Source organism: Hirundo rustica, chromosome 13 (genome assembly GCF_015227805.2).
Source record: "Hirundo rustica isolate bHirRus1 chromosome 13, bHirRus1.pri.v3, whole genome shotgun sequence".
NCBI classification, from domain to species: domain Eukaryota; kingdom Metazoa; phylum Chordata; class Aves; order Passeriformes; family Hirundinidae; genus Hirundo; species Hirundo rustica.
The window spans coordinates 10,623,684-10,649,175 of record NC_053462.1 but is presented as its reverse complement, the minus strand read 5'-3'; the positions used below and the strand labels follow the sequence as shown (position 1 = coordinate 10,649,175).

General features: G+C 43.6%; 1 protein-coding gene across 4 annotated transcripts in view; it reads left to right on the top strand.

The window, feature by feature from the left end:
* Window positions 1–25,492, top strand: part of HOMER2 (homer scaffold protein 2) — a 58,272-nt gene that overhangs the window by 13,343 nt on the left and 19,437 nt on the right. For all 4 annotated transcript variants that reach the window (XM_040077133.2, XM_040077131.2, XM_040077132.2 and 1 more), the window contains exons 2-3: window positions 9,099–9,255; window positions 23,406–23,537. In XM_040077133.2, coding sequence (XP_039933067.1) covers window positions 9,099–9,255; window positions 23,406–23,537 — 289 coding nt within the window. The remainder of the gene's footprint in view (window positions 1–9,098; window positions 9,256–23,405; window positions 23,538–25,492) is intronic.

Sequence of the window (25,492 nt, the reverse complement as noted above, 5' to 3'; positions counted from 1 at the left end):
TGCAACAGGGCTGCTGACAGCTTTTTATACCAACAAATAATGTACATATCTGAGATCTGTACTGTAAATCTGACAGCTACAGATGGTGTTATATTTTTAAAGATCAAAGCGAATAATGTTAGCTTCTAAATGTTTGAAATTTCCTTTGCATTTTTAACTTGAAGCAGAAGAAATGTGTCATTCCGTTATCTTATTGGCTACTAGGAAATACATGGGTGCCAGGAACCGTGTCCCCCAGTTCCTGAGAGCTGCTGCCTGCCTGCAAGCAGCAACCACGGCCCTCTGCCTGTTGATTCTGTTAGTCTATTCAAATCACCAGAAAATGGGAATCTGCTTCTTTTCAGATTGTTTAGTATAAACTGCATTGAGTGGGGACTGAGGCTGGCTTCAGCCATGCCTCTTTGTGCCCAGCACCATGCCCAGCTGCAGCTGTGGGGTCCCTGTGCTTGCACTGGAGCCTCTCTTTCCTGCTTTTAGTACACTGTCTTTGGTGCTCTTGACCACATTTGGTGTCTTCTGGGTGATTTGCTCTAGAAGGAGGCTGGTAGGGTCAAATCCATTTCAACATGAGGGTGCTGCTGCCAGCCCGGTGGTGTTCTCAGCACAGGCAAGTCAATACATGCACTGAAAAACCCAGTGTGGGCATTGCTTTGCATCTCTCTCATCTCTTACACAGCAAATTGCTTATCCTTTAATTGCTCCTCATTTTTACATCCCTACGTTTCATTGAAGATGTGCAGCCCTGTAGTGAGGCATCTGTTGGTCCCCTTCTCCTTGCAGTCTCGTGGCGTGCCCAGACCCGAGGGTGTTGTCGCCCCAGGTGCTCTGGCAGCAGCTCCGGTGGCAGCGTGTCCCAGCGCAGGGCACAGCTGTGTCCTGCCCGTGCTGCTGGCACGTGGTGGTGGCCACCAGGACAAGCAGAGCCCTATCGTTTGCTTCTGATGTTACAGCTGGTAGAATTCCTTATTTGATCCTTCAGGCAGTAGATCAAAAAGAGTTATACAACTTGTTCTTTAAACTGAGCTGATTGGCTTTTTTTTTTTTTTTTTTCCCCTCCCCTAGTGTAAGTGGAAGAAAAGCCTCAGGGGAGAGCATTTGAATAGGGCATGGGAAAGCATATCGATAATTACATGCATGGATTAGTGCACAAAAGCACTCCCCTCCAAGGATCTGCTTAGTGCTGTGGCGTTGGAAATAATGGAGTGTTTAATCATATTATTTTGCAATACTGAAGCTTTGATTACACCACTGATTGAAATCAGCTTTTCAGATTGCTTTGTGTGAAGATATCCTCATCAGCCATGCAAATTCCTATAGCATGGGAGGAGAAAAAGTCATAAAGTCACTGCCCTGGTGTTGTCAGTGGGTTTTACATGCACACACGTGGTGTTGCACTCCAGTCTTCTGTTTGTAGGTACTGTGTGTTTTGATCATATAACCTCTGACGTTTAGTCTCTTCATTTTGTAAATGGAAGTGAAACAGCCCGTACAACCTCAAAGTACCCCGAGCCTTCTGCCGTGCAGGAATACAGAGGATTAAAAGTAGTAACAAAGATTCCACTGCTGCGCTGAGGGAATTTTCTGCTTGTTTATAAATGCCAAATCAATTCCTTCCCAAGGCCAGTGGCATGGGGTAGACTTTGGTCCATGCAGGCATGTCTGTGTCCAGGGCTGGGCATCCTCTTGTGCCCTTGCCTGTGCCAGGACGGAGACTGCAGGGAAGGCACTGGGAGGGAATGTGCTCCTGCTCCTACAGACCCGCTCTCTCCACCCCAGGGTTTACACTTGCAATTTACAATGGCATTTCTCCGTGAAATATTACAATGCAAACATTGTGCCACAGAGGAGGCTGTGCTGAAAGCATTAACTCCACTGAAGCTGGGGAATGCAGAGGATGTAATTTTTAACCAATCCAGAGCAGTAGGATGACTTTGGGAGGCTGTTCACTTGCTGATCCAGCTTCGTTTGTCACAAGGGTGGGGGAGGTGCTGGGTGTATACAGAGTACAAGTATTTTTTTTCCATTTACAGAGTTTGAATTCACACTTTTGCAAATGGGAGGCCGTGGTAACATTACTGAGGTGCAGAATTATGGATCCCCTTTAAAGGTATTCTCAGAAAAAAACCACTGAAATGACCAGTTGCACAACCAGTTTCACATACGTGTGCCACATACATTATTTTTTTTCAATAAGTAACCTTACATGTGGAGGATTTGTTCAGGGTCCTCTCAGTTCCTGTCACTTCTTTATGAGTGTTTATTCACAGTGTCTTGAAAGGTTAATAGACCTCTGGAGATGGCCCCAGAATAAAGTGTGAGCTTCCTCACTGCCCAAGTTAAGCCTTTTAATTTGGATACTGGCTTCATAAAGGCGCAGTGGTGTTGTGAGACCTCACAGATGTTACAATGATTTTCATACTCAGAGCTTTTGTCCTGAAGATTTATTCTTTTGGATTTACTGAGCCTCAAATCAAAAATGAGTTTGATATCTGTGCTTTTAACAGACAATTCTTTAGCTAGCTAGTTTTATTCTTTTTTTTTTTTTTTTTTTTTTTTTTTTTTTTTTTTTTTTTTTTGTCTAAGTAACTGGAACTATTATGTTCCCTAAAAATGCAGGAAGCACTTTTGCTAATTATATTCTGTTGAAATAATAATGCCTGTAAATGAAGGGAGCTAAAAAGGTGAATTTTTTTTCACAAATTTCATATGTTTCTGCAGGTGAGTTGATATCAAATCTAATATCAAGTGGGCACCAGAGAATCATGACTGGGTATTTGAATGAGTTGCATGACCTTGCTCTTAATTAACACTGCTGCCAGATTCAGCACTTCAACCACACTATGAGGAGCTTGGTCTGCCTGTGAAATAGGAATTTTAAGACTGAAAAGGAGGACTTTGAGTAAATTTTACTTTTAAAATGGCTGTTTGTTTCTTGTTCTTTCTTTTAGGGGCAGTGCAATTTTTGTCCCAGCAGGCTGGGTTTTCCAGAAGTCATTCCCTGTCCCTTCCACCCTTTTGGAAGGGAATAATGCCACCTGGGAGCTCAGGGCTTGGCAGGGGAGTACTGACAGTGGCACTTTCAGAGGTGCCTGCATGTTTGGGGTTTTATTACAGAGAATAAAGAGCAGCAAAACCTGGGTGCAATTGCCCCCTGCTACCCAGCTCATTACTCTAAGCCAGTTCTTCCCTCCCCATTTACAACTGATAGTAAATCCTCCCTCTCTCTCAGCCCTGTGTTGCTCGGGGTTATGTCTCCATCCTTACGAGTAATTTTTGCTGTGGCTGGAAGTGTGAGGAGGAAGGATTGTTTGCACTGCAGGACCAATGGGAGCTGCAGGCGCCCCATCCCACCTTCCTCCACAGTGTGGAGGAGCAGCGTCAAATGCACCGAGAGCTTCTCTCTGCACTCTACAGACTATTAATCCTTTTTTGTTGAGTGGTGAATATTCAGCTGTTGATTTAGCCTTCTGAATTCACCTAGTCAAAAACTTCCCTGGGTAGATGGGGTGTAGAACTGCCCTGCAAGGATAGTGACAGCAGAGCTGCAGAGAGGAATGGAGGTGATGAATTTTACTTCCAGGCTCGCTAGTGGCTCTGTGATCCTGGGATGCCATCTCGCTCTCCGTGGCTGTTTCCTCAGGTGTGAAATGGAGCCATTACCCACCTGCTCTCCTCACGCTGAGTTTTGCACCCTTGCAAGTTAAAACAGGCTCTCATTTGCTCTGCTGGTTGTGTGCACTGGCAGCCGGCACCAGAACCTGCCTGTGGCAGCTGATGGGATCTGAGTGGCCTGGATTAATTAGCATATGGCAAATCGGGAAGGGAATAAACTGCCCGCTCTCCTCGTGCCAGTTTGCTGCTACCACATCCAAAACACGCACAGATTGAGTGTCTGAGTGTCTGTCTCCCCCCAGCTCTGCGTGTTGCCCCTGCCGTGGTCGCTGACCCCAGCCCTGAGCTGGGCAGTGCTGGGTGCTGAGGTGCCCGTGTCTCAGGGCTGAGGCTGCTGAATTTGCTGGTTTTGGAGCACAGGGGGATTGCACTTGTCTTGACTGGAGTGTGTGCAGTGAGGTCAGAAGGGATCCTTGAACTTCATCCTCGGTCATCATTAAGAAACTAATTTGTGCGGTTCTCTTCTTTTCTGAAAAGGTTTGGCCCAAGATGGCACGAGTGCTGAATGCATAGAGCTAACAGGTTGGAGGATAATGAACTCTAATTTTTGCTTGGAGCAAGGATTAATATTGTATATAAACTGCAACCACCGTGCTAATTGCTGTGTGTGATACCATGAACTGCAACTTCTCCCCACAGCAGTAATGTCTTCATCATAGGCCTGCCTTTACTTCAATTTTGGTGTTTTGGGGGGAGGGGTTGGTTGTTTTTCAAAGTTTGAGATGTGCATGTATACAAAAGTGAGTAAAGTTACAAGTAGATAAACTATTTTCACAGATAATCTGTAGGCATCATAACTTGACTGGACTTTCATCAAGATGAGTGTTTCAAATAGGAGAAAAATATCCATCCATGATATAAATAAATACAAATGTCACTCCAAACTACAATATATGTAGATGGAGGGTTAATTCTTTTCATTGCACCGTCAGGCAGTAGTAGCAATATTCAATCCACATAACTGTTGGCACCAAGTTTATTTTGTTGTGTTTTGCAAATACAGCTCTTTGTATCATGACCAGTGATAGGGGATATGTCACAAAGTAGGATTTTGCATTTGCATCTACTCTTCTTTCTTGAGAGATACTCATTATCTAATACTTGTTACAGCAGATCACTGCAGATCTGCTGGCACTGTCAGGTATTATAAACTCAATGTGTGCATGATGCTGGGCTGTAGCACGTTCCAAAATCTCTGCACTGATGTCTGCAGGCAAGTGCATCCTCCACCAAATGGCAGATATATGAAGACATGTGCTTTTAAAAAATACTTTTATTTCAATTCATGAATTAGACAGCTGATGCAAAGTTGTCTACAGTTAGTGTGGGGAGAGCACAAATAATCCTGCGCTGTAAACTAGGAATCCTTATCCCAGAAATTTTAAGTGGTCTGCGAGTGGAAGTTTTAAAAAATGTGTAATTAGTGGGTTTGCCTCCAGTGGAGTACCAGAGCTCCTGTCACAAATATACTTGATGTTCCAGATCCTACAAAAATTATTTTGTCCCGGTTACTCCATGGTCAGTGCCTCCACCTGACGTGCACTGGGCACTTTGTGCATTTAAACGTGCCTGGGTGCTGACCCTGCAGGCACCCACGTGAGTCACCAGGTTTTATTTACTAGCAAAAAGGATTGCTGCAGTGCAGGAATGTTCACTCATCAGTGCCCCGTCTGGAGCTGGCTCCACGTGGCCCCACACCTGGATCCAGGATCCGTGGCTCTCCCGGGTGCTGCCCAGCCGGAGCTCGCTGTGTCACAGCTCCATCGGCCACCAGCATCCCACAGCCCGGAGGATGCTGGCTGCCAGTCAGCAAGGACTCTTTACAGCTGGAGTGATTTAAATCACTGGTTGTGCTCATGATTCAAGTGATAAACAAGGAAATTTGAATTAAATAATTTGAACTTTTCCTAAGTGAGAGCTCATTCCCGTTGATTAGGGAGAGTAATACAAAACACATGGCTTGCAGCTAGTCACACGCTTGTAAAATTTGGCGTGGTTGTATATTAACCAGAAAGTGATGCTGTATCTCACACAGCTGTGGAGCACTTCGTTCGCTCAAGAATCTTGTGGTTTGCCTTTTAAATTTTTCAGGAAAGGTTAATGACATTAAAGGAGAGTGGTCGTTTTTTACTTGAGATTTTGCTCGTACAAAACAAGGACAGAAACTAAAGGTCCAATAAAGTGTGTAAAACCATGACTTGAAAATTGCAGTTATATTTATAAAACACGCTTGCCACATTTAATAATAAAAAAAAATTTCTGTCCTAAAATACATTACCAAATAAAGAATTATTAGGTGTGATTTTCTACTTTTCATGTTCGACTTTTCACGCAGCTTTACTCCAAGCAGTGGATGTTACTGTCAAATTGATTCTTAAACAGTTGGGGTTTTTTAAAGAGTGTTCAATCAATCATTAACGACTTTGTTTAAAATTCATGAGATTTGAAATATTCATAAACTCTCTTTGCCTTCATGTGTGGGTCCAAGCCCGGCTGGCAGTGCTGCTGCTCCTGCCTCCCCGGGCACACTGGCAGCCTCACGGAACCACCAGCTCACAGGGCTGCCAGAGTTTCAAGTTAGCATTGCTGTTGTTTTATCATAAAAGCTGATAGATCTCTGATAAAATGAAAAAGGAACCCTGGGAAATGAAGTCATTCCTCTACCACTAAAGTTCTTTCTTGATTGTAGGAGAGTTACAAGTAAGACAGAATAATCGTTCTCAATTTGGAGCTCTGTAGGGCCGTGGGGAAGGATTTTTAAAGTACCTAATTTAGCATTTCACTTGGCAATTGAGTGCCACAGTTTGATCGTTGCCCGTGTGTGCTTCAGAGGTCGGAGGAGTTTGGGATGCAGTGCACCTTTTCCCCATGCTGGAGCCGTGCCTCTGGCTTTGCCATCCTGCTCTGGTGTGTGGGAACGTGCTGGCACAGCTGAATCGTGGGCACTGCAGCAGGGCACTCACAGCCACAGAAATGCAGCTTCTTTTCTTAATTACTATAAGGCAGCACCAGGAACTCCAGCAGGTTGTGTTCTGGGAGTGCTTCCTCTTCTTCAGGGAGTCAAAAATCAGTCTGGGGGCTTCGCTGACCTGTGGAGCTGCCTGTGGCAGGAGGGCCAGAGGCACGTGGAGCATCCAACTGGCCCTTCCACATCTGAGTCCCAGCTAAGGGTCAGCAGATCAACTACCTCAAATAACTTAAAATGTTTACATTTTCACATTGCACCTTCTTATTTTTAATACTTTATCAACTAACGCGCTATCACTGTGACACAGGAAGACAAAATGCAGGTGGGCTTTTTGTTGTTGATAATCATAGCACTATAAGCAGAGGTTTTGCCTTTAGTTCTTAATAGAAGATGGATAGATGGATAATTTCCAGCCCTGAGCTTCACTATCCATTGTTTTATCCACTTGGATGTATGTATACAGCTCCTGTTTCAACAACAGCAGCTTCAATGTTCCTGAAGATTCCTATGGAGATAGATAGTTGTGGGACCTTTGCCTTCATTCTACTTTTATTATCTCCAGGTTTACTTTATATGCTTTCTGCCCCTGCTGCAGAGCAGCCAGGCATAGTTTTAACAGTGGTTTCTGGTGTAGTTAAGATAATGTAACAGAATTAAAGTTGTTTGTGGAATGGGTTTGAAAGGACATTTAGACTACAATATTTAGGTCATATTACCCTGGTTTTAGTGGAGTCAACTGAAAATACAGAACTATGTAAAAGGCGAAAAAATTTCAAAATTATTTTTCACTCAGGGAACATACATTTCTTAAAAGAGTAGACAGCTTGGGGGAAACTTCCCCTCCTTGAATTTGTTATTGCAGACAAAGCTTCGTGACCTCTGTAGGTGTTACAGTGTTAATCCTGTGTAATGGATAATGAAAGTATTTAAAATGTTAAGGAAACCTGCCCTTTCTTTCCACCCAGCTGAGGATGGCATCGATACTGGCCTGTGAAATGAGAGCTGGGTTCAGCAAGTTACTGATGAGGGGGAAGTGAAGCAAATGCTAGTCTTTGACAGCTGTAATATGACAGTCTCATTGTCATTTCAATTTATTTTGAGTAAGTATTTTACATGGTTCAGCACAGCTGTCTGTCCAGAAACCTCCAAGCCCCTGGGAAAAGGTAGAAGTGTAAGTCTTGCAAGGAGAAAACCACTCTTTCATTTTCTCTCTCCTGAGGCCTTTCTGGGCTTTGCAAGTTCACTCCATCTTTCCTGAGCTAACTGTACTCTTAAATCACTTCATCTGTTTGATATTTGCAAATTTACCCCCCTCGATTTTAATTTAAATTTCTGGGTGGTAGCTCTCTTGTAGTACCATTGGTTACCTGCTGTAATTCTGTCAATTAGCTATTCAAGGTGTAATATTTCGTATGGGACAAGAATATATTGCGTGGTACACTTAATGTAAAACATTAAATAGTGTAGCTTTTAAAAACCAACAGCATGAAAGTGCATATAACGACTCAGTACAGCTTGCTTTGCAGTTCATTTCTACTGCTAAACTTGGATTAAAGGTAGAGTTGGTGGTGAATTTAGTTTTATGGCATTTAAGAAAGGTTTCATTCTAATCTTTAACCTAGATGTCTTCGTATGTATCACATTTTGTTCTTCTGCTCCTGCATCTTCTCTGCTTTTCTGCGTGATTTGCTTGGTCACACACTGAAGGTAAAACAAAAACCCCTCCATTGTGTGCACAGTCTTCTTGAGGAGAAAAAGCATGTGAGGAAGGCTGGTGTTTAGGAACGGAATGTCAGGGCTGCTACATCTCCCACCGAGAGCTGAGAAGGCAATATCTGTATCAACACCGGAGTTTGGTTCTGTTTCTTTTCCCCCCTCACTTCCCAGAGTGATTGACTGGTTTGCATCTAATGAAATTTTCATGCACATCCACAGAACAGTGGGATTCTGGGGAGAGAGATTCATATTTCAGTAATTATACCATGCCTGTGTGTCACTGGAGCCCTTGGTGCACCCACACAGGAGCCCTGGCTGTAGGTAGCAGTTCACAGGAATGTCAGCAGGAGGAAATCCAGCTGTGGGGGGTTGTTGCTTTTGGCAAAATACGTGGATGGGGAAAGAAAGAAAGAAAGGATGCACGTGAATGTCCTTTCCTGGAAATAAGTATTTTGAGGAATGGATGGGTGCTGAGGTAGTTTAACATGGAGATAAATAAGCCAGTTGTTTGTTGGGCTATGGCAGTAACTTCAGGGTGCTGAATGTCGTTTGGTGATGCCGAGGCAAGGTACCAGAGGCTGGGGTGTGGCTCTGCAGTGTCACTGCTCTGTCCTGTCATTTGGGGGATGGCCAGGTGCTCCCTGCCTTGTGCTTTCAATGTGCTTGCTCAAGGCCGGGCTGCTGGGACATTTCACCTTCCGCAGACTCATGCATCCATTTCTCCTGTCCCTCCCTATTCCAGAGAACAGCCCATCTTCACCACCAGAGCCCATGTCTTCCAAATTGACCCCAGCACGAAGAAGAACTGGGTTCCTGCAAGCAAGCAGGCTGTAACAGTTTCCTACTTCTATGACAGCACGAGGAACAGCTATCGGATTATCAGTGTGGATGGAGCCAAGGTAGGCGGCTGCAGGTGTTTCTGTGCGGAGAGGTGCGGGACTCAGCCCGGGCTGAACACACGGGGGCTGCATCAAATGTATTTAAAACACTCCATTTTTTATGTAATCCGTTATGGAGACTCGCAGTGAGAATTGGGAAAACACAGGGCACCCTAAAGGTGATTTTGCTCAGCTGAGTTGTTGATTTGATCTCTGATGGATTTGACTTCACGATCAGTGAGACGAGAACTTTAAGTGTCCAAACTGAGTCAGTAGCACAGTATCTAAAACAGCCACCCATATTAGGGTAGAAAAGGCTGAGGCCTTTTTGGTGACAAAAATATTCTTTCTAAAAGGAATGGGGAGATAGATACATGCAGACTATAGCTTTCAATGTAAATGCCAGCTGCATTTTCACTTTTGCCTGGCTGAACTATTTACAGTTTAGTACTTAATTTTCTTCAGCTTTCACACTGGAGTTCATCAGCCTTAGGTGACAAGTTAGGCATGAGGGCTCTTCCCCCCAACCTTTTTTGTTAATTTGTTTTGCATTATCAGAGAGTGTGCTCAAGTATTTGCTGTAAGAACCTAAATCAGTCGGTCTGAATAGGTTGCTCAGACAACTGTTTTTATTACAAACTACATTTTTCCCTCTGATTAGTCCCTCCAGAGTCACTTGATAGGTGACCACTTTCCTCTTGCAGACCCCAGTCAGAGGTATAAATGAAGGCATTTTGGTCTGTGCAAAAACCATCGGTCATTTCTGTCAGACCACAAACCACGGAGTAACAAGATGAGTTTACAGCCTCTTTATCTGTGTTCCTGTTTGGATAAGGATGTTAAAATATCACTGTTCTGGGAGATAGAGATCACAGAAATCATCCCTTAATAAAGCTTTTCTATTTGTCATGCCTGCTTCACATGTTTGTTTTTCCAAACATCTCCTGTGCTATATTTGGTTATATATTGGCTTATAAATCAGCCATACTGCTGCTTTAATTGATGGTAATGTTTCATTGACACCAGTACAGCGTTAATGCCTCCCCATCACGATGCTGTGTGTTCCCAGGGACGCTGCAGTTTGCAGCTGGCACACACAGCCCCTGTGACCTGCTGGGGGAAGCTGAGCCCCTGGCTTTGCTCACAGCCCATGGGTGCTTGCGCTGAGGCTGCTGCTGGTGGTGGGCTGGTGGCTTTGCAAACCCGGGCATGTGAGACTTCCAAGCCAAAACTGCTGCACTCACAGCACTGGCTCGCTTGATTTGTGGCTGTGCATTAAGAGCAATTAATGAAAACAAAGTAATTATTGTATGTGGTGGGGGGAAGCTGTAGGGGCAGCGTATGGCCACAGCCAGAGGTCCTGCCCAGAACTGCAAAGTGTGTGCAGAGAACAAGCTGGGAACCCAAGCTTTGCTTTGTCACCTGCTCAAAAGACACTCAGAAGGAACGTTTCCCCTTGTCCCCTGTTTTAACATCTCCCAGAAGAGGGTGAGCTTGCCATGATTGCAATTCTCCCCTGGGGCTTCCCAAGCAAGAGTCAATTGCTGGCCACATAAATTATTCCTCTTGTATCGAATCTTTGCTGATTAAGGAACAGGTCAAGAATAGATCCTACCTTCGTGCTCACCTCTGGAGCATCCCGTGACCCTGCCTGTCCATTTTAAAAGTGTTAATTGGGAAAACATCCCCGGTATTTATGCCAAAAGAAGTTTAAAGTTGCATTTTTCCCTTCAAACAACTACTGTTTAGTGTTTTGACCTACTTTTCCAGGTAAGAATGAAACTGGGTAGAACTGTAAGGATGAATATAGACAGCTTCAGATGATGGTGTCCTGCTTTCTGTACATCTCATTAGAATAAAGTCTTCCGTGTGTTGGCAAATACCAGATGGATTAATGTGACAGCATCACTGTGGGCATAAATTATGTCTGCTTTAAGGACAAAAAAGCTGAAGCTCAAGTAAATGAAGGCACTGGGCCCTAGAAGGAAGGCAGTGATGAAGGATGTGTATCTCTTACAGCGCTCTATCCTTGTCTGCTCAGCAAAGGGGCTGTTCTAACAGTTAATTTTAGACAAACATATATGATTCACATTGCCTTGCACAGAAATTTCAGTTAAATCCAACTCGTATGAAGATGCTGGATTAATTTGGGGCTCTTTTTTACCTCATGTTGACATTACATACTGATGATGGAAATATTTTGAAGTGATCAAGAATACAGGGTACTTCACTTATATATTGGTCATCACCTGGCTGCATAAGCTTGATTTCACTTGTAGCATTTAACATGTCACCCTGGGCAGAGTTGAATTGCCAGTGTGTGGGGGAGCTTGGAGCCGCTGGACCCGTGAGCGGAGGCAGAGCACGGGGCAGGATGTGCGGTGTCGCCCTGATGAGTCCTTTCCTCCTGATGCAGCACTGACCTGATGGGCTCTGATCCTCGCACGAGTGGCTTCCTCAGGCAGCTGCTGCTGTCCTCAGAGGTCTGGACCCTCTGCAGTGCCCTGTCCTTCAGTCCCATCCTCTCTTTTCCCAGCAGGAACAGCCTGTCCCGATCTCCTTGTCCCTTGTCCCCACACACCCAGGGTGCAGGAAGGATTTAGCACTGGGCTTAAGGTGGGAATTAACTGCTGAGCCCGTGTTTAAAGGTGTAAGTATTGGTCACTCTGTGAGCCTGGCTGGCAGAGGAGCTGCCTGGCTCTGCTCCCTGGTTCAGTGCAGCGCTGCCTTTGCCTTTCCCTTTGGGGAAGGATAGGAGGGTCTGCACGCTGCACGTGGAGGTGGTGAGAAAAATGGAATGGAAAGGGAGGAAGGTAAAGATAGGAAGCAGAGTGAAGTCTGGGGAGCTTAACTCTTTCCTTGCAGGGGAGCATTCAGGAGCCCAGTATGCAGGCCAGCCAGGAGAGAGCATACACCTGCAGGTGCCAGGTTTCTTTCAAATTCTCCCATCCCAATAACAAACCCACTAAAATACCTGGGGAATGAAGCACTGCAGAGAGGAGACCCTAGATTCAAAACAGCTTGTACCACTTTAATTCCTTGTGTTTTTGCCAAGCAAAAGACAACAGCTCTTCTAATTCCTGTCTCTTTCACAGAAAAACAGGTGCTGTGGACAGAAGCTTACAATTTATAGCAATAGATTTCACAGACGCCATATGAGGATGTGCTGGGTGATCTTAACCGAGATACCATGACCAAACAAGGGAATATATTAGTATAACCTTTAATTACATTACAATTGACTTGGATGTTGTCGAGCAAGTAATTTCATCATGTTTTAAGAAGTTTCTAGCCAGAGGCTAACTGCAGAATAATGAATGCTGGAGGAAATGATACAGTAAAATGCAAGGGCACACACTGATTCAGAGTTAAGGAGGCAGCTGAGAGGCTTCAACGGTGTGAAAGTGCCCAGTGTTGTGGACAAAAGTCAACCCTATTGAAAAAAGACAGAATATGGTGATAATGCAGGGAGAACGTGAACTCGTAAGTGTCCAATTGCTGTGCAGTGTGTGGGGGAAAACACACACAGGGCTCCTCATTAAAAGTGACCTACATTGGCCTGCCTTTTGGAGGCAAAAAGGGAGTTTGACAGTATGAAAACAATGCAGACCAATAGCCTCTGTCATCCTCAGGAATAATGCATGGTAGTACCCTGGTTGGTGGGTTTATTTATGTTTTATAAACTGAAATTAAGAGTTATCCTAACAGTATAGAGAAGAGGGAAAGGAATTTGAGATGGAAATATAATCCCTTGGAAACAAGCCTCTGCCCTCTTTTCAGATGTTCATGTTGTATTTCTATAAAACTTGTGATTGCAACAACATCATTTTTCTCTTCTGAGAAATGAGCTGTTAATAAGGAACATAAAGCCAGCTTAAAAATTAATAGCCAGCAATAAAGTGCATAGCGAGACATACTGAGTTGGCAGCAGCAAAGAAAAGTGACGCAGCAAGAGTCATCGCAGATGCCAGTCCCCAGTTGTCTCTGGGAGATGCTTAAACAGATGACTAGGAAAAAATTAAAATCAGGCTTTAAAAGATGACTACATTGCAAGAGTAATTGTGGAAAATACATGGTATAGAAATAAAGAATGCGTTTCAGAGGAAAAAAAACAGTCAGGTGACACTCATTCCCAGTTACCAGCTCATTTAAGAGTTTATTACCTGATCATTACCTCAAATATTGGAGATCAGCAGCTAAGTTGGGCATAAGTGTGTGAAAGTATTGAAGAGAGAACCAGAAAAATTGCTGTGCTGGGAAAGCAAAATCAGTGGGTCTGTTTCTGAAGTAAATTGCAATTAGTAAGAATAAGAATATGGGCCAAATGTTGCCAATCAGTATTCACACAGTGTTCCCCAAAGTGAATACAGTACATTATGTGGTTTGATGAAGCTGTTTGATCAAGGGACAGTGTGATTTACAGAGGACAATGAAGCTGGCAGGGACACAGCCCCAGCAGCCTGTGACAGCAGATATTTAGGGAGGTAAGAAGGGCTGATATGTAAATCTGCTAACAGTTGATGTATTCCTGGCTTTCTCGGTTCCTGTACCAGGGAACTAATTGCTACCTAATTTAATAGCTGCCCACCTCTTTATGACCACGCTTTTCTTGTTGTCAAGATTGGAGGCAGGTGCCCTCAGCACACAAAGAGGAAATTGAGTTCTTCCAGTGATGTGTTCAGAGGCTCAAAACAGATCTTTTTCTCTGCCCATGGAAAAGGAATTATTTTAAGGCATAGTTGTTAAAAATATCCTGGAGTATTTTGCCAAAAGGTGACTCTTAGATTTCAGAATCTTTTCTTTCAGAGGAAAACAATTACAGGGTATGGTAGCACAGATGAAATTCCTTCATCTGGCTAGATATTTTCATTCTTCTTTTTACTTCCATTGACGTAAATTCTTCCATTAAACCAGTAGCAACTCTTTCACAGGAAAAAACCTACCAAGTAATTTCTATATTACAAAATTTTTGGCACTGAATGATAAAAAGCTTCTGGCAGCGTGTACCCTCACCAGGGGTCTGCGTTGGTGTGGCAGCATTTAACTCTGCCCCTGGAACCTCATGGGTATGATTTGTGATAATGTGTGGCAGCAACAATCAAAATATTGGCTTCCCACTTGGCATTCAGAGTGTCAGTGTGTGCTCACCGGACCCCGCACCCCATGGATTAGGTGCAGTCACGTCGGGTGTTTTATTTATTTAAATCCCTACTTTTTCTTATATACCTTTGCTTTTTAACTACCTCATTTTTCAGGTTTAATAGTTTTGTAGTGGAACTACAGAGGAGGTTTTACAGCCTTGGGTAGCCAAAGATAAAAAGATGTAAAAAGTAAATGAGAAGTGACCTTACAGAGTGGTGTGTTGGCTTTTCTTTTAATGTCTGTAGAAAAATCCTGGAATGCTATGATTTTGAAAGGTGTGGGTGAGGCTATTTGTGTGTTTTGTCAAAGGGAGGGAGATTCTTTGATTTCTAGCTCTGCCTGCCCCGGTTTTATTTCTGGGGCTTGCTTGTCAGGAGTGCTGTGTGCTGCACCCCGAGGAGCAGGGTGCTGCTGGGGTCCCAGCCAGCTGCCCTTTGCCTGCTCAAACGCCAACAGATCCCATCCTCACCCTGAAAATTACTTTGCTGACTGCAGCACTGGCAGGACTCTGATTTACAGAGAGTCTCCCTGCTAGTCAAATCTGATTAAAGTAAAAGCAAATATTTTTTATCCATCTTCTCAAAGCTTTTATTTCACCAGTGGGTTACTGAGACAGAGATTTCTTTTTTTTTCCTAAAACTTCTTCTGCCACGCTGCTTTTGCCCTCCAGTTTCTTCCAGGCTGGGTGGGAAATCTTTTCTGGTGGTCCCAGAAAGTGTGCCAGCCATAAAACATGGATTGGGGGGAAGAGGGGCAGAGTATGAGCTCAGTATTACTTAAATGTCTGACACTGAGAGCCAACAGGGAAAGGACCTTTGATCTAAAGGCAGCATGTGACGCTCTGATGACCTTTCCTCAAAAGGCAGCATGTGACACCGTGCCCAGCTTAAGGGTGGCACTGCATTAGGGCAAACCAGTGCAAAGGAGTCCAGGTTTTGACCCCTGAAGGTCTGATTTCACTGATCCAGTATTTGTGCCTTCTTGTCCATACCTTCATATGTTGTAAAAGAAGATTCCCAGTACTGGTCTGGCTGAGTACTGTAATACAGAAATTTAAGCATATTTGATGGCCTTCATCCCCTCTTTATCGTAGTGTGTTATTTCATGAGCTATTGGTGCTAATTTCAACACGACTTTTAGCACTGTGGATGATACCAGAGTCAACAGATGGAACTAATTAATGCCCTATATAAAAATTATACTATATCTTTTGGAGTACAAAATACGGTATAATTTTAGTGCGTAGTCCTGTCTTCCAGCATGCATAGTTTGTGTGTGTGTTACAATAAACATCTCATTGCTTTTATGCTACTGAGATAACTTTTAAGTAGAAACATTACTTGTGGGTTTGTGAGTTCCTTTATACATTATGTAATCACAGAATCATAAAATACCCTGTGTTAGAAGGGACCCACAAGGCTCATCAATTTCAGCTCTTGGCTCTGCACAGGTACACCTGAAATAGATCACAGAATATATAAGAACAGGATAGATAAATACTATTGAGACAGAACAACTGCAATAGTGTCACTGTGGATATACTGTTAATCCATACTGAAGCCTTTGAAATAATTTGGTGTTATTCCATCAGTCTCACCAGGTGTGTTTTGTACTTCTCATGGTTCAGATTTGGTCATGTTGTTCTGTAACCAATGAAACTGGATCAAACTGCTCTCTGGGATGCAGCTACTCATTTGGTAGAGAATTTCTCCTTCATTTTGTACAATGATCAGATTGAGAGCAGAATATTTGGCTTGGCCTGGGGCAAAGCCCACCGACCTAACCTAGGCTGGAATCTGTCTTTGGCTCAGACAGTGAAACAACTTGTAGTAAATAACTAATATTTTTAATAGCTATTTTCTGATTTCGTTTAAAGGTGTTAGAGTTGTGGTGATGCAACTTCCAGATTTTTTTAGTTGGGATGATGCAGGGAGAGCTCTCAGTTTAAGGAGAAATTGCCATCAGTGGGTGATGCTGATGTCTCCTAGGCAGGGGTTGTTGCTGTGGGGCAGGCTGGGGCACTGCTGGGGCAGCTGCAGCCCTGCAGGCAGCGTGCAGGGCAGGAGGGTCTGCATGGGTGCTGGTCGGGCACCTCGAAGGTATGGGGTGTGCCCCAGGCTCCACAGGGCTCCTGTGGAGTATCAGATGGGAATGTTGGGGTTAGGGGGAGCTGGAGCAGGAAGGAAATGGACATTTTAACATGAGGGTCAGTATCTGGGGTGAGCACAGTGTGGTGTGTGCTGGATCCTTCTCCTTCTTAGACCAGGACTTCGTATTCCTCTCAAAGATGTCTTTGAAGTAACAGTGAATGAAATTAAGGAAAACAACAGTCTCTAAGGATCTGAAAATATTTGTAGTGTCTGTGCTTGGGGTGTACTTGGCTTGATTAAAGTTGCTTAATTTTGGTTTCTCTCTAAACATTCAAATAACTTGAGAATGCTTTCTTTGGAATTTAGTGAGGGAGAAATGCAGCAGAAAGGAGAAGCAGAGCTGTCAGCCAAGGATGAGACTACTCACTTGAATCATCCTTTATTTGCTTAAGGTGATATCAAGTATTCAGAAGTTCAGGCTGAGGGGAGGTGCAGGATTTAATAACTGGGAGGATAGAGCATTGCCTGGAGTTGTGTCTGCAGGAGAATTACCCAACAGTTGCTAAGACAGGTTTAGATAGGTAGAGCTGGTTATATTGGGTGCACTTGTGTGAACAGGTCTTTGAGTATTCAGAGGATGAGAAAAAATAGTTAGGGCTGAGCTGCAATAGGAATTTCAGTGGTACTGGTGGAGATGAGCCAAGAATAGAAGGAAAAGTCAAAAATGTTTGCACAAAAAAAGACCTAGAACTCCAGGTGAAAAAGAGAGCTTGTCAAAAGCTGAGGAAGGGAGCAAAGTAAATGCGGGGAAATTTGGTGGGTCACTTGAGATTGAATCGACCAGAAATCGTGATCATCTCCTGAGGTTGTGTTCTGGTTCAGAAAAAAAATTAAAGTCTAGAGCTGTAGAACTTATGCCACTTAAACATTTCTATATTAATCTCTTTCCAAGTTATTAACTTTGAAATGTGAAAAATTCTGTTCATTTCCTGGATTATTTCTGGAAGTAAATCCTTCAGAAGCTGGTAAGCTTAGGAGAAAACATACCAGAGTGCTGTCACAGCTTGACAGAAGAGCAGAAGCACATCTGCTCACTGTTTGTTCCTATGTGGCTCATTTTTCTGCTTGTGTGTGTGTGTGGCACTGGCTCTGGAAAGACCACACACAGCTGAATCCAGGAGACTGCAAAGACCTTTCTAGAAATGAAATTTGTTACTCACTAAAAAGAAAAGATACAGATCCATGCTAAGGATTTCTTGCTGCGCCACTTGCCAGCAGTAGGGAAACTTCGGTCTGGGTAGATTTGTCCTTTTTAAAACCCCTCTGTAAAATGACTCCGAAAGGCTCTGCCAAAACAAGCGTTTCAGTAACTGGCCCACTCAGCGTGGTTTCTGATCCCCAGGCCTGTGGAGGACCTGAATGTGCCAGAGAGGTCATTAAACCAGGCGATGTCATTGTGCAGAAACCTGGACATCCGTTACCTCCTAAAAACCATGTACCTGTCCATCACGGCCATAGCTCGTGCCAAGGGACAGTTTTTCCGGATTTTGGAGAGGAACTAAGCTGTCCTGTTGCTGACCACTCCCAGGGTGTGTAGGTTGTTAAAGAGTGGAGGAGTCTTTAATGATGCCGTGTGGTTGTGCCATTCCTAAAGGCACCTTCAGGCTTCAGCGAGGCTGTTGTCATAAGCTTGAAGAATGCAGAAAATTATCAGCGCTTAAATAATTAGCTCAGGGATGTTATACTGCGCACAAAGATGATATGCTTTTATTAAATCTTCCAAAACATAAATATGTCTATGAGAAGTTTTGTATTTTTTAATAATTGTAGTCAAAGCAGCCGTCTCCCTCACCTTAATATTTGTCACTTGGAAAAAATAGACTCTCTGATATATCCTTCTCCCTTTCTGTGATAAGTTAGGAATCTTATTTCTCATATGAAAATAATACACAAGCATCTTGATTTATATATTTTGTAAATTGTTGCATGAAATTCCTGGGTAACAATTTGTTCCAGAGGGTTTGAAAACCTTTGCTGTAGATTTTCTTCATGAAACAGCTGCTGGTGCTTTGAATCGTGTGGGTGGGTGGATGTGTGTGCTGTGCCTAAAAGGAAAAAAAATTCTAGTCAGATGTCAAAGCAAAAATAGGAGATTTTAGAGATTTAGACTGGGTGGAGGAGTGGGAAGCCAACTCTGCAGAGATGTTAATTACCTTGGGAAGAAAAAGAGAGCAATGGAGTAGGTGTAGCTGGAGATTTACTTAATAGAATTCACACAATCATGAACCCACTTTTGTTGCTTTTAGACAGGTTCTTAGTGAGGGCTTTACAACAGAGGTGTTTTATCAGAGGAAAAACAGTTATTAGTCTTTTTATCGGAGGGGGGCTATTTTTGTATCTCTTTTTATGAAGGGGGACAAGAATTGTATGGGATTTTTTTTTTCAATTTGTTGGCTTTTGGGGTTAAAAATGAATATCATCATTCATGGAATTATCCTGGGGATGCAAGGCAATTTAAAAGGAAAGAAAGCACTGTGTGCAACTGTAGAAATGTCCCTTTTCCCCATAAAACAAGCAGCAGCAGCACATGAGAGGCTTTACCCATACAAGGAGTCTCTTCTGTGCGGAGGGAGCTCAGGATGGGAGGTAAATGCCAAGGGTTGCAGCAAGTCCTGTGTGTCTTGCAAGATGTCCTGGTGTCTCCCTCTTTGCAGGACCCTCTGTGCTTCCACTCCCACCTCCCCCAGGAATACCTGGTGTAGCTGTGGCAGATTTTGGAGTCCAGTGATGGGTGAAATAGCCTCTGTTTATCACCAGTGACATACTGGTGAAAATATGTTACATCCTGTCTAGAAGCAGAGGTAGGAAGGATGGTAGAAAGTGCAAAGGATAATACAGATCATGGAAATGTAGGTGGGCTAATTCCACAAAAGTGTTGCTGAGTATTTGCGATAAAAGAAGAATTTCTCTGTAAATCCACCTCTAACTCCTCATCTTCACATCCTGTGTCACAAGCCCTTCTGATTCATGTCAACTTGATGAGCTGGAATAACCTGCTGAGCCTGTGATAGCTATGGCCAGAGGATTAGCAGCTTCTTTCCTTCTGCAATTCTGTTTTTAGACTGGGATACATCTTTACTGAAGATTAGCAGCCTGGTGGGTTAGAGGAAATTAAATTTCACAAGGGCTGCAAACTGGAAGCACAAATTCAGAGGTGTGAAAATGAGATGGGGGGATTTTAGTATAGTCTTAAGGAGTAGATCCTTTGGCTTGGAGCCTTGGGGCTTTTCTGGAGGTGTGATTATTTCAGAGTAACAGGTAATGTGAATTTAAAGGGGAAATTCCAGAATAATTCCTAATCTGGCACTCTTGCGCCAGAATAAGGCGTCCTTTTCTGATTTAATTTAACACAGTTTGAAAATATATTGGCCCGTACATTTATTAGCTGTTTCACAGCTGTTATTTCAGTCTTCTCCTAGGCAGAGAAGCTGGTGGCAGGGCTGGCTGACACCATCAGCCCTTGGGTGCGTGTCCTGGCAGGTTCCTGCCGGTGTGTTCATCCTCCTCCTCCTCGGGGCTGTGCCAGTGGCTCTGCCAAATGCCCTCTGCAGTGGCTGCTCTCCTCCCCTTGGAGCTGAGCTCGCTCCCCTCTCTGCCTTTCCCTGCTGTGAGTGAACCTGGCAAGCCTGGCTGCTGGGTTTGGGGTGAGCGCTGGGATCCGAGCTGGCGAAGCCGTGTTTGCGTGCTCCAGCCCCGCTCGCTGCGCTCCCCAGCTGCCAGCTGCATGTTCACCTTATGTTAACAGCTTGGGGAAGGCTATTTCAGGCAGCCACATCAGCTTTTCCCTTCAGTGCACTCTTGTGTGGGGGGTGTGAGGGACTGGAGCCCTTTAAACACGGGAAGTGCCCCTCTCAAAGAAGCAGCAGCTGCATTTGTGGGTTCTGCTCGTACATTAGGAGCAGCAGGAGCTGCCAATACATTTTTCTCCTTTTACGCACTCAGGTCGTCTTGTGACCTCTTCCTCCTTGATTTATTTGGCAGTTTCTCTCGGTGGGAAGGCAGCAGGACGGGTGTGTTTCAGGCGATGAATGTTCTGCTCCACACCGCCTTATTTGCATTCACTTTTATCTGATGCATGTACCCGGTGCGTTCCCAAATGTCTGGAGTCGTTTCTGGGTGAGGCAGCGCTACCCTGTGCTGTGAACATACTTGTGTGTCATCTTCAGATAAAAATTTAAATCTCTCAGGTCTGATTTTCTCCCAAAGGAAGTGAAATTAGCAGGAGGTTTTGCTTGGCTCATGCAGGTGTATCAGGAATGTTTGCCATCTGATACATTTGCATGTAGGTGAGCGCAAAGGCAGATTTTTTTTTTAACCACATGTAGACAACTGAGAATGATGAATGGGTTTATTATTCTGTAAGGTGCTTATTATATTATCCTTCTCTTTGCCTTTGTCTTTAGGGAGAACTCTTTAACCACTTCAGGGATTGATTGCATTTGATTAGAGAGTAGTTTGTCTTCTGAATCCATTATCCTGGATGAAAGTCCACAAGTTTATTCCGTTTCATGATGCAGCTGGAATTTCACTGTGTGTATTATACAAATGAGCACCAAATGCAAAGTATTTCATAAGGGCTCATTTGAATTGATGAGTGGCCTTTTCTTATAGAATTATCATGCTGGATTACAGGTAGGGATGGAAAAGAGCTTTGGGGCTCATCCTGCCTGCAGCAAAATAGTGCCCTTTTACTTCTCTCCTTCTTTTGAAATTTGAAAATTCAGGCTCATACTTTCACCAAAAAAAAAAAAAAAAAAAAGAGAGATAGATATATATAGATATATATAGATATATATAGATATCCCAGTTTATTTGACCTTTCCTGTTGTGGTGGTCACAAATGCTTCCCCCTGCCTCCTGCCCCAGCTGAGACCATCTGCCCAGAGGATGGAGGAGTGGTGGGGAGCACTCCCCTTCTGGTCTCACATAGCTGAGGGTGAGGCAGTGTGGGAGTGGGGATAAGCTGGGTTACCTGGCAGGAACACCTGCAAACCTCAGTGTTCATTGTTCTCTGAAATCACAGCGCCCTTTCTTTCTCCTAAACGCAACCAACGTGATTGATCCCTTGCCCGTGGAGTGTCAGTGCTCTGAAAGGATGGCCAGGTCCGTGGGGAAGTGAATGTACAGGCAGATGGGGTGAGGATGGGCAGGAAGAGCAGGTGAATGTACCCACAGCATCCATCTCCTCTGAACTCATGGAAACATGAGCTCTGATTTAATCTCCTAAGCTTCCACTGAGGTTTTCACTTCTCTGTAGGAATGCAGCATTTCTGAAGTGCCTGACTGACAGAGGAGGATTTAAGGGGAAAGGTAGAGACTGCTTCCAGGCAGTTTCACTAACAGCAGCTTATTATAAATTTAACAGATGAACTGTCAGTTTCTTGGAGGTGTGTGCTCACCACACCTTTCCTTGGATTCCCTGCTGGCCATAGAAAAAAATTAACTTCTAAGGCGCTCAGCTAATGTATTGTGCATTTCATTGCTCAATAAGGTGATCCTTGGTTTACAGTTTGCAGCCTTCATTATTCCTTTTATCACTTATAATATTGAGCTGTGTTATACCAGATAACTTTAGTGGGCTCTCCTCTGTCTTGATCCTTCTGAAACTTCCAGTGGTGGGGAATGGCAGAGAATCGTAGGTTTATCTGAAATTGATGATGCAAAAAGAGGGAAATAACTTGAGTCATTTTAAAGAAAGAGCAAAGGAAAGTGTTAGCACAGTGGTCAAGGAGGGGATGGAAGCAAGTAAGGATCTTCCTCGGGTAAATTTAATTCACACTTTTTGCTAAATGTAAATGATAGCTTAGGAAAAAACTGCTTGGAATACACAGTAAATGATGTTGCCAGGATACTTCCTGATCATGTTAATTAAACTGTCCCACAGATTGGGCTTAATTACTGCATAATTTGCATTTTGGAAATGATGGTACGCATTACTAAAGAAAGCTCTTATTCTGCTAGCAGAAAGAACATTGTACATGAATTAATTTCCAGGGGAAGAAGTCGCTAGGCTCATATAATGATGTATTTTGAAAATAAAGTTAAGATTTTTGATAATGAACTGACATATACCTCATTCTTTTTAGCGAGATTACATTTTATATTTGTTCCACTGAGCTCCTCAGAGGCTTCATCCATCAGCCTTCCTCTTGTTAGCTATTTCTTTAATTACAAGAACTACTATTGCTTTCAGCGTTGCTGGTGATGGAGCAGATATTAGTTAACTCGTGTAAAGAGGCAAAATATTTTGTCCAAGGCCCAAATTTGATACTGCATATGCATTGCTGGTGATGTGCTTCACCACCCTCCCAAGTTAAAGTCACTGTTAAGCTATCAGCTTCTCCTTGTCTTCTTTTTTATTGTCTGGTTTTGTTTTAAACTTCTGATATGTCTCTGGCATCCTGCTTGTGGAGGCCTGAGGACAAATGAAAAAATGCAGAAATCTCTCTCTGCCCTTCATGTCTGAGTCCAGGTGTCACCCGTGGATGCCCTGCTTGGAGCCCTCAAGCAGGTGCCTGTTGGGACAGTGGCTGTATGGCTTCCTAATGCAAAAAAAGAAAAGAGGATTTTGCATCTGCATTTCTGTCAGGGTAGTTTTGTGGCTCCTGACCCTGCTTTGAGTTCAGTGATGTTCCTGCAGCCTCCTTTAACTGCAGGGCTGTGATGGTACTTCGAAAAAGAAAACAAAGTATCAGAACTCCCTCAAGAATTAAGACAAGAAAAAAACTGTTTTGTTTTGGAGAAAAAAAAAAAATCTTCTGAACACAGCAATTTCCCAATTTAGACTTCTAATTGCCTTGGATGATACCGTTGCTAGGATATGCATTTCCGATGCGACTTGCACGTTTTAATTCCCTTTTTTGCTCTGTCTGTGACCAGGTGATCATAAACAGCACCATCACCCCCAACATGACCTTCACTAAGACGTCGCAGAAGTTCGGGCAGTGGGCAGACAGCAGAGCCAACACCGTGTTCGGGCTGGGCTTCCCCTCGGAGCAGCAGCTGACAAAGGTAACGGGGCTCGCTGCACTGCTGCACTGCTGCACTGCTGCACTGGTAATGCACTGCAGCACATCCCCAAGCTGTGTGCCCGCTCAGGTCCTCTCCAGCGCTGCGAGCCGCCCTCTCCGGGGTCACGCTCTGTCCGTGGCGGCTGCTGCGGGCAGGGGATGAGCAGACACGGAGGGCTGGGCTTGCTGACAAAACTGCCTCTGCACCCTGAGCTTGGGATTGATGAAACACTTCCCTGGACTGGGGACTGGGTACATTAGCAGGCTTGTAAATGCCAGAGCAGCCTCTTGTTCTGAATAACCAGCACCTGAAAATCTCCTCTGTCGCTGGAGTAGTGGTCTTGACAAGCGCTTATCAAGCAGCTGAGGTGATTGTTGGTTCATGTGGTAAAAAGCCCTACTTATCTAACACATACTTGACTCCTGAAGCATTGGCTGCTTGGCACTGGGCTTCATAAGTGACCTCAGCAGGTTGTCCTTGGGCATGCCACAGCCTCTCATGTTGCTGTCCTCTCCTGTGCTTTAATAAGAAAAGGATCAGGAGAAGAAGTTGTTTTTGTGGTGTCTAAAGCAGCAAAGGCAGAGCACTGCACTAGAAGGACTTCACTATCAAGCAAGTTGTTATAGGAATTTTTTTTAGTATGTCTGTCTTGATAAGTTTTCACAGTTCTAGAGAATTGCATTTTTGCAAGTGTTTCTTAAAGGTAAAAGTTATTTTTCTTTTCATGTGTTAAATTATTTCTGGACTTGGCCATGCCCATAAAAGTGCCATGGCATTAATCTGTTCTTCAGGGATGATAAAGGTATGACATGCAAAGCTTTTTTAAAAGTGAGTTGCTGGAGATGGTTATGTTTTATGATGCTTACTCAGGTGTGCAGGACTGCTCATTTCACATATCCATATTCTTCACTCCTGAGGCAAAGAGGTGTTCATAATAGCTAGTAAGATGTGTGGGGAATACAGGAGGATTAAAATGGACCTAGGGGAATAATTTGTTTTTAGTAACACATAAACATGATATAATGCAACCTTTGAACACTGAATGGGAGAATTAGCACCTCTGGATAGTATTTTTTAATGCTGGATTGCTGAAGTTACACCTCTGCTACATGACACGAGACCCCATGGTGCCTCAGTGGCAGCCTGGGGCTAAACATGCACCATGTGCCACATGGAGCTGGTGGTGCTGAGTCTGGTGAAGAAGAAGAGAGGTAAATAATACAATAAGGCACTGGGTTCACTGTAGTAAGGCAGGAGGTATATTTGAAGGACCTTACACCCTAATCAGAGAAACTTTACCATGTTCTGCAGACCTTACCCGACACGTACTCAGAAGAAATGCCTTGCTGGTATCAGCTCGTCAGTGCTCATATGGCCAGTCTAGAGCCAAAGTGAATGACATGTTGTGTGGGTACCAGCACCAGCTGTGTTTCTTTCCAGGTCATTTTGCTCATTGTTTGCACTGCATGATCTACTGAAGTGTCCACTGCCCAAAATACAACCTTCTACTTGAATGAAAGGCTTTCTGAATCAGCACAAAGACTTCAGAATATTGAGAGGGTCAGAATATTGAGAGGGAGCTTCAGGGGAGCACTTCTGAAAATAACTTGAGATGATCTTTTAAAAAAGAAAAAAAAACCCAAAACTCTGACAGATACCTAGCTGAAAAATATAAGAAAACCTGGTTTATTACCACCATGCAAAGCAATGGGACAAAGATACTCTTTTATTGTCTGTGCTTCTCAGTTTAATTATTGAGCCATTAGTAAGAAAGATCAGAGTTGAGAGTGGGATTACAGCTGTATAAGTATATTGGGAATAGTAAAATCAAGTTTCATTTTATATTAATATCATTATACTCTTATAAAAGATATAAATTAAAGCTTGCCTATTTTACGGGAAATAATTGTAGTGCTTAGTCAGGAATTGGAAGGGCACACTAAAATTCCCCTAAA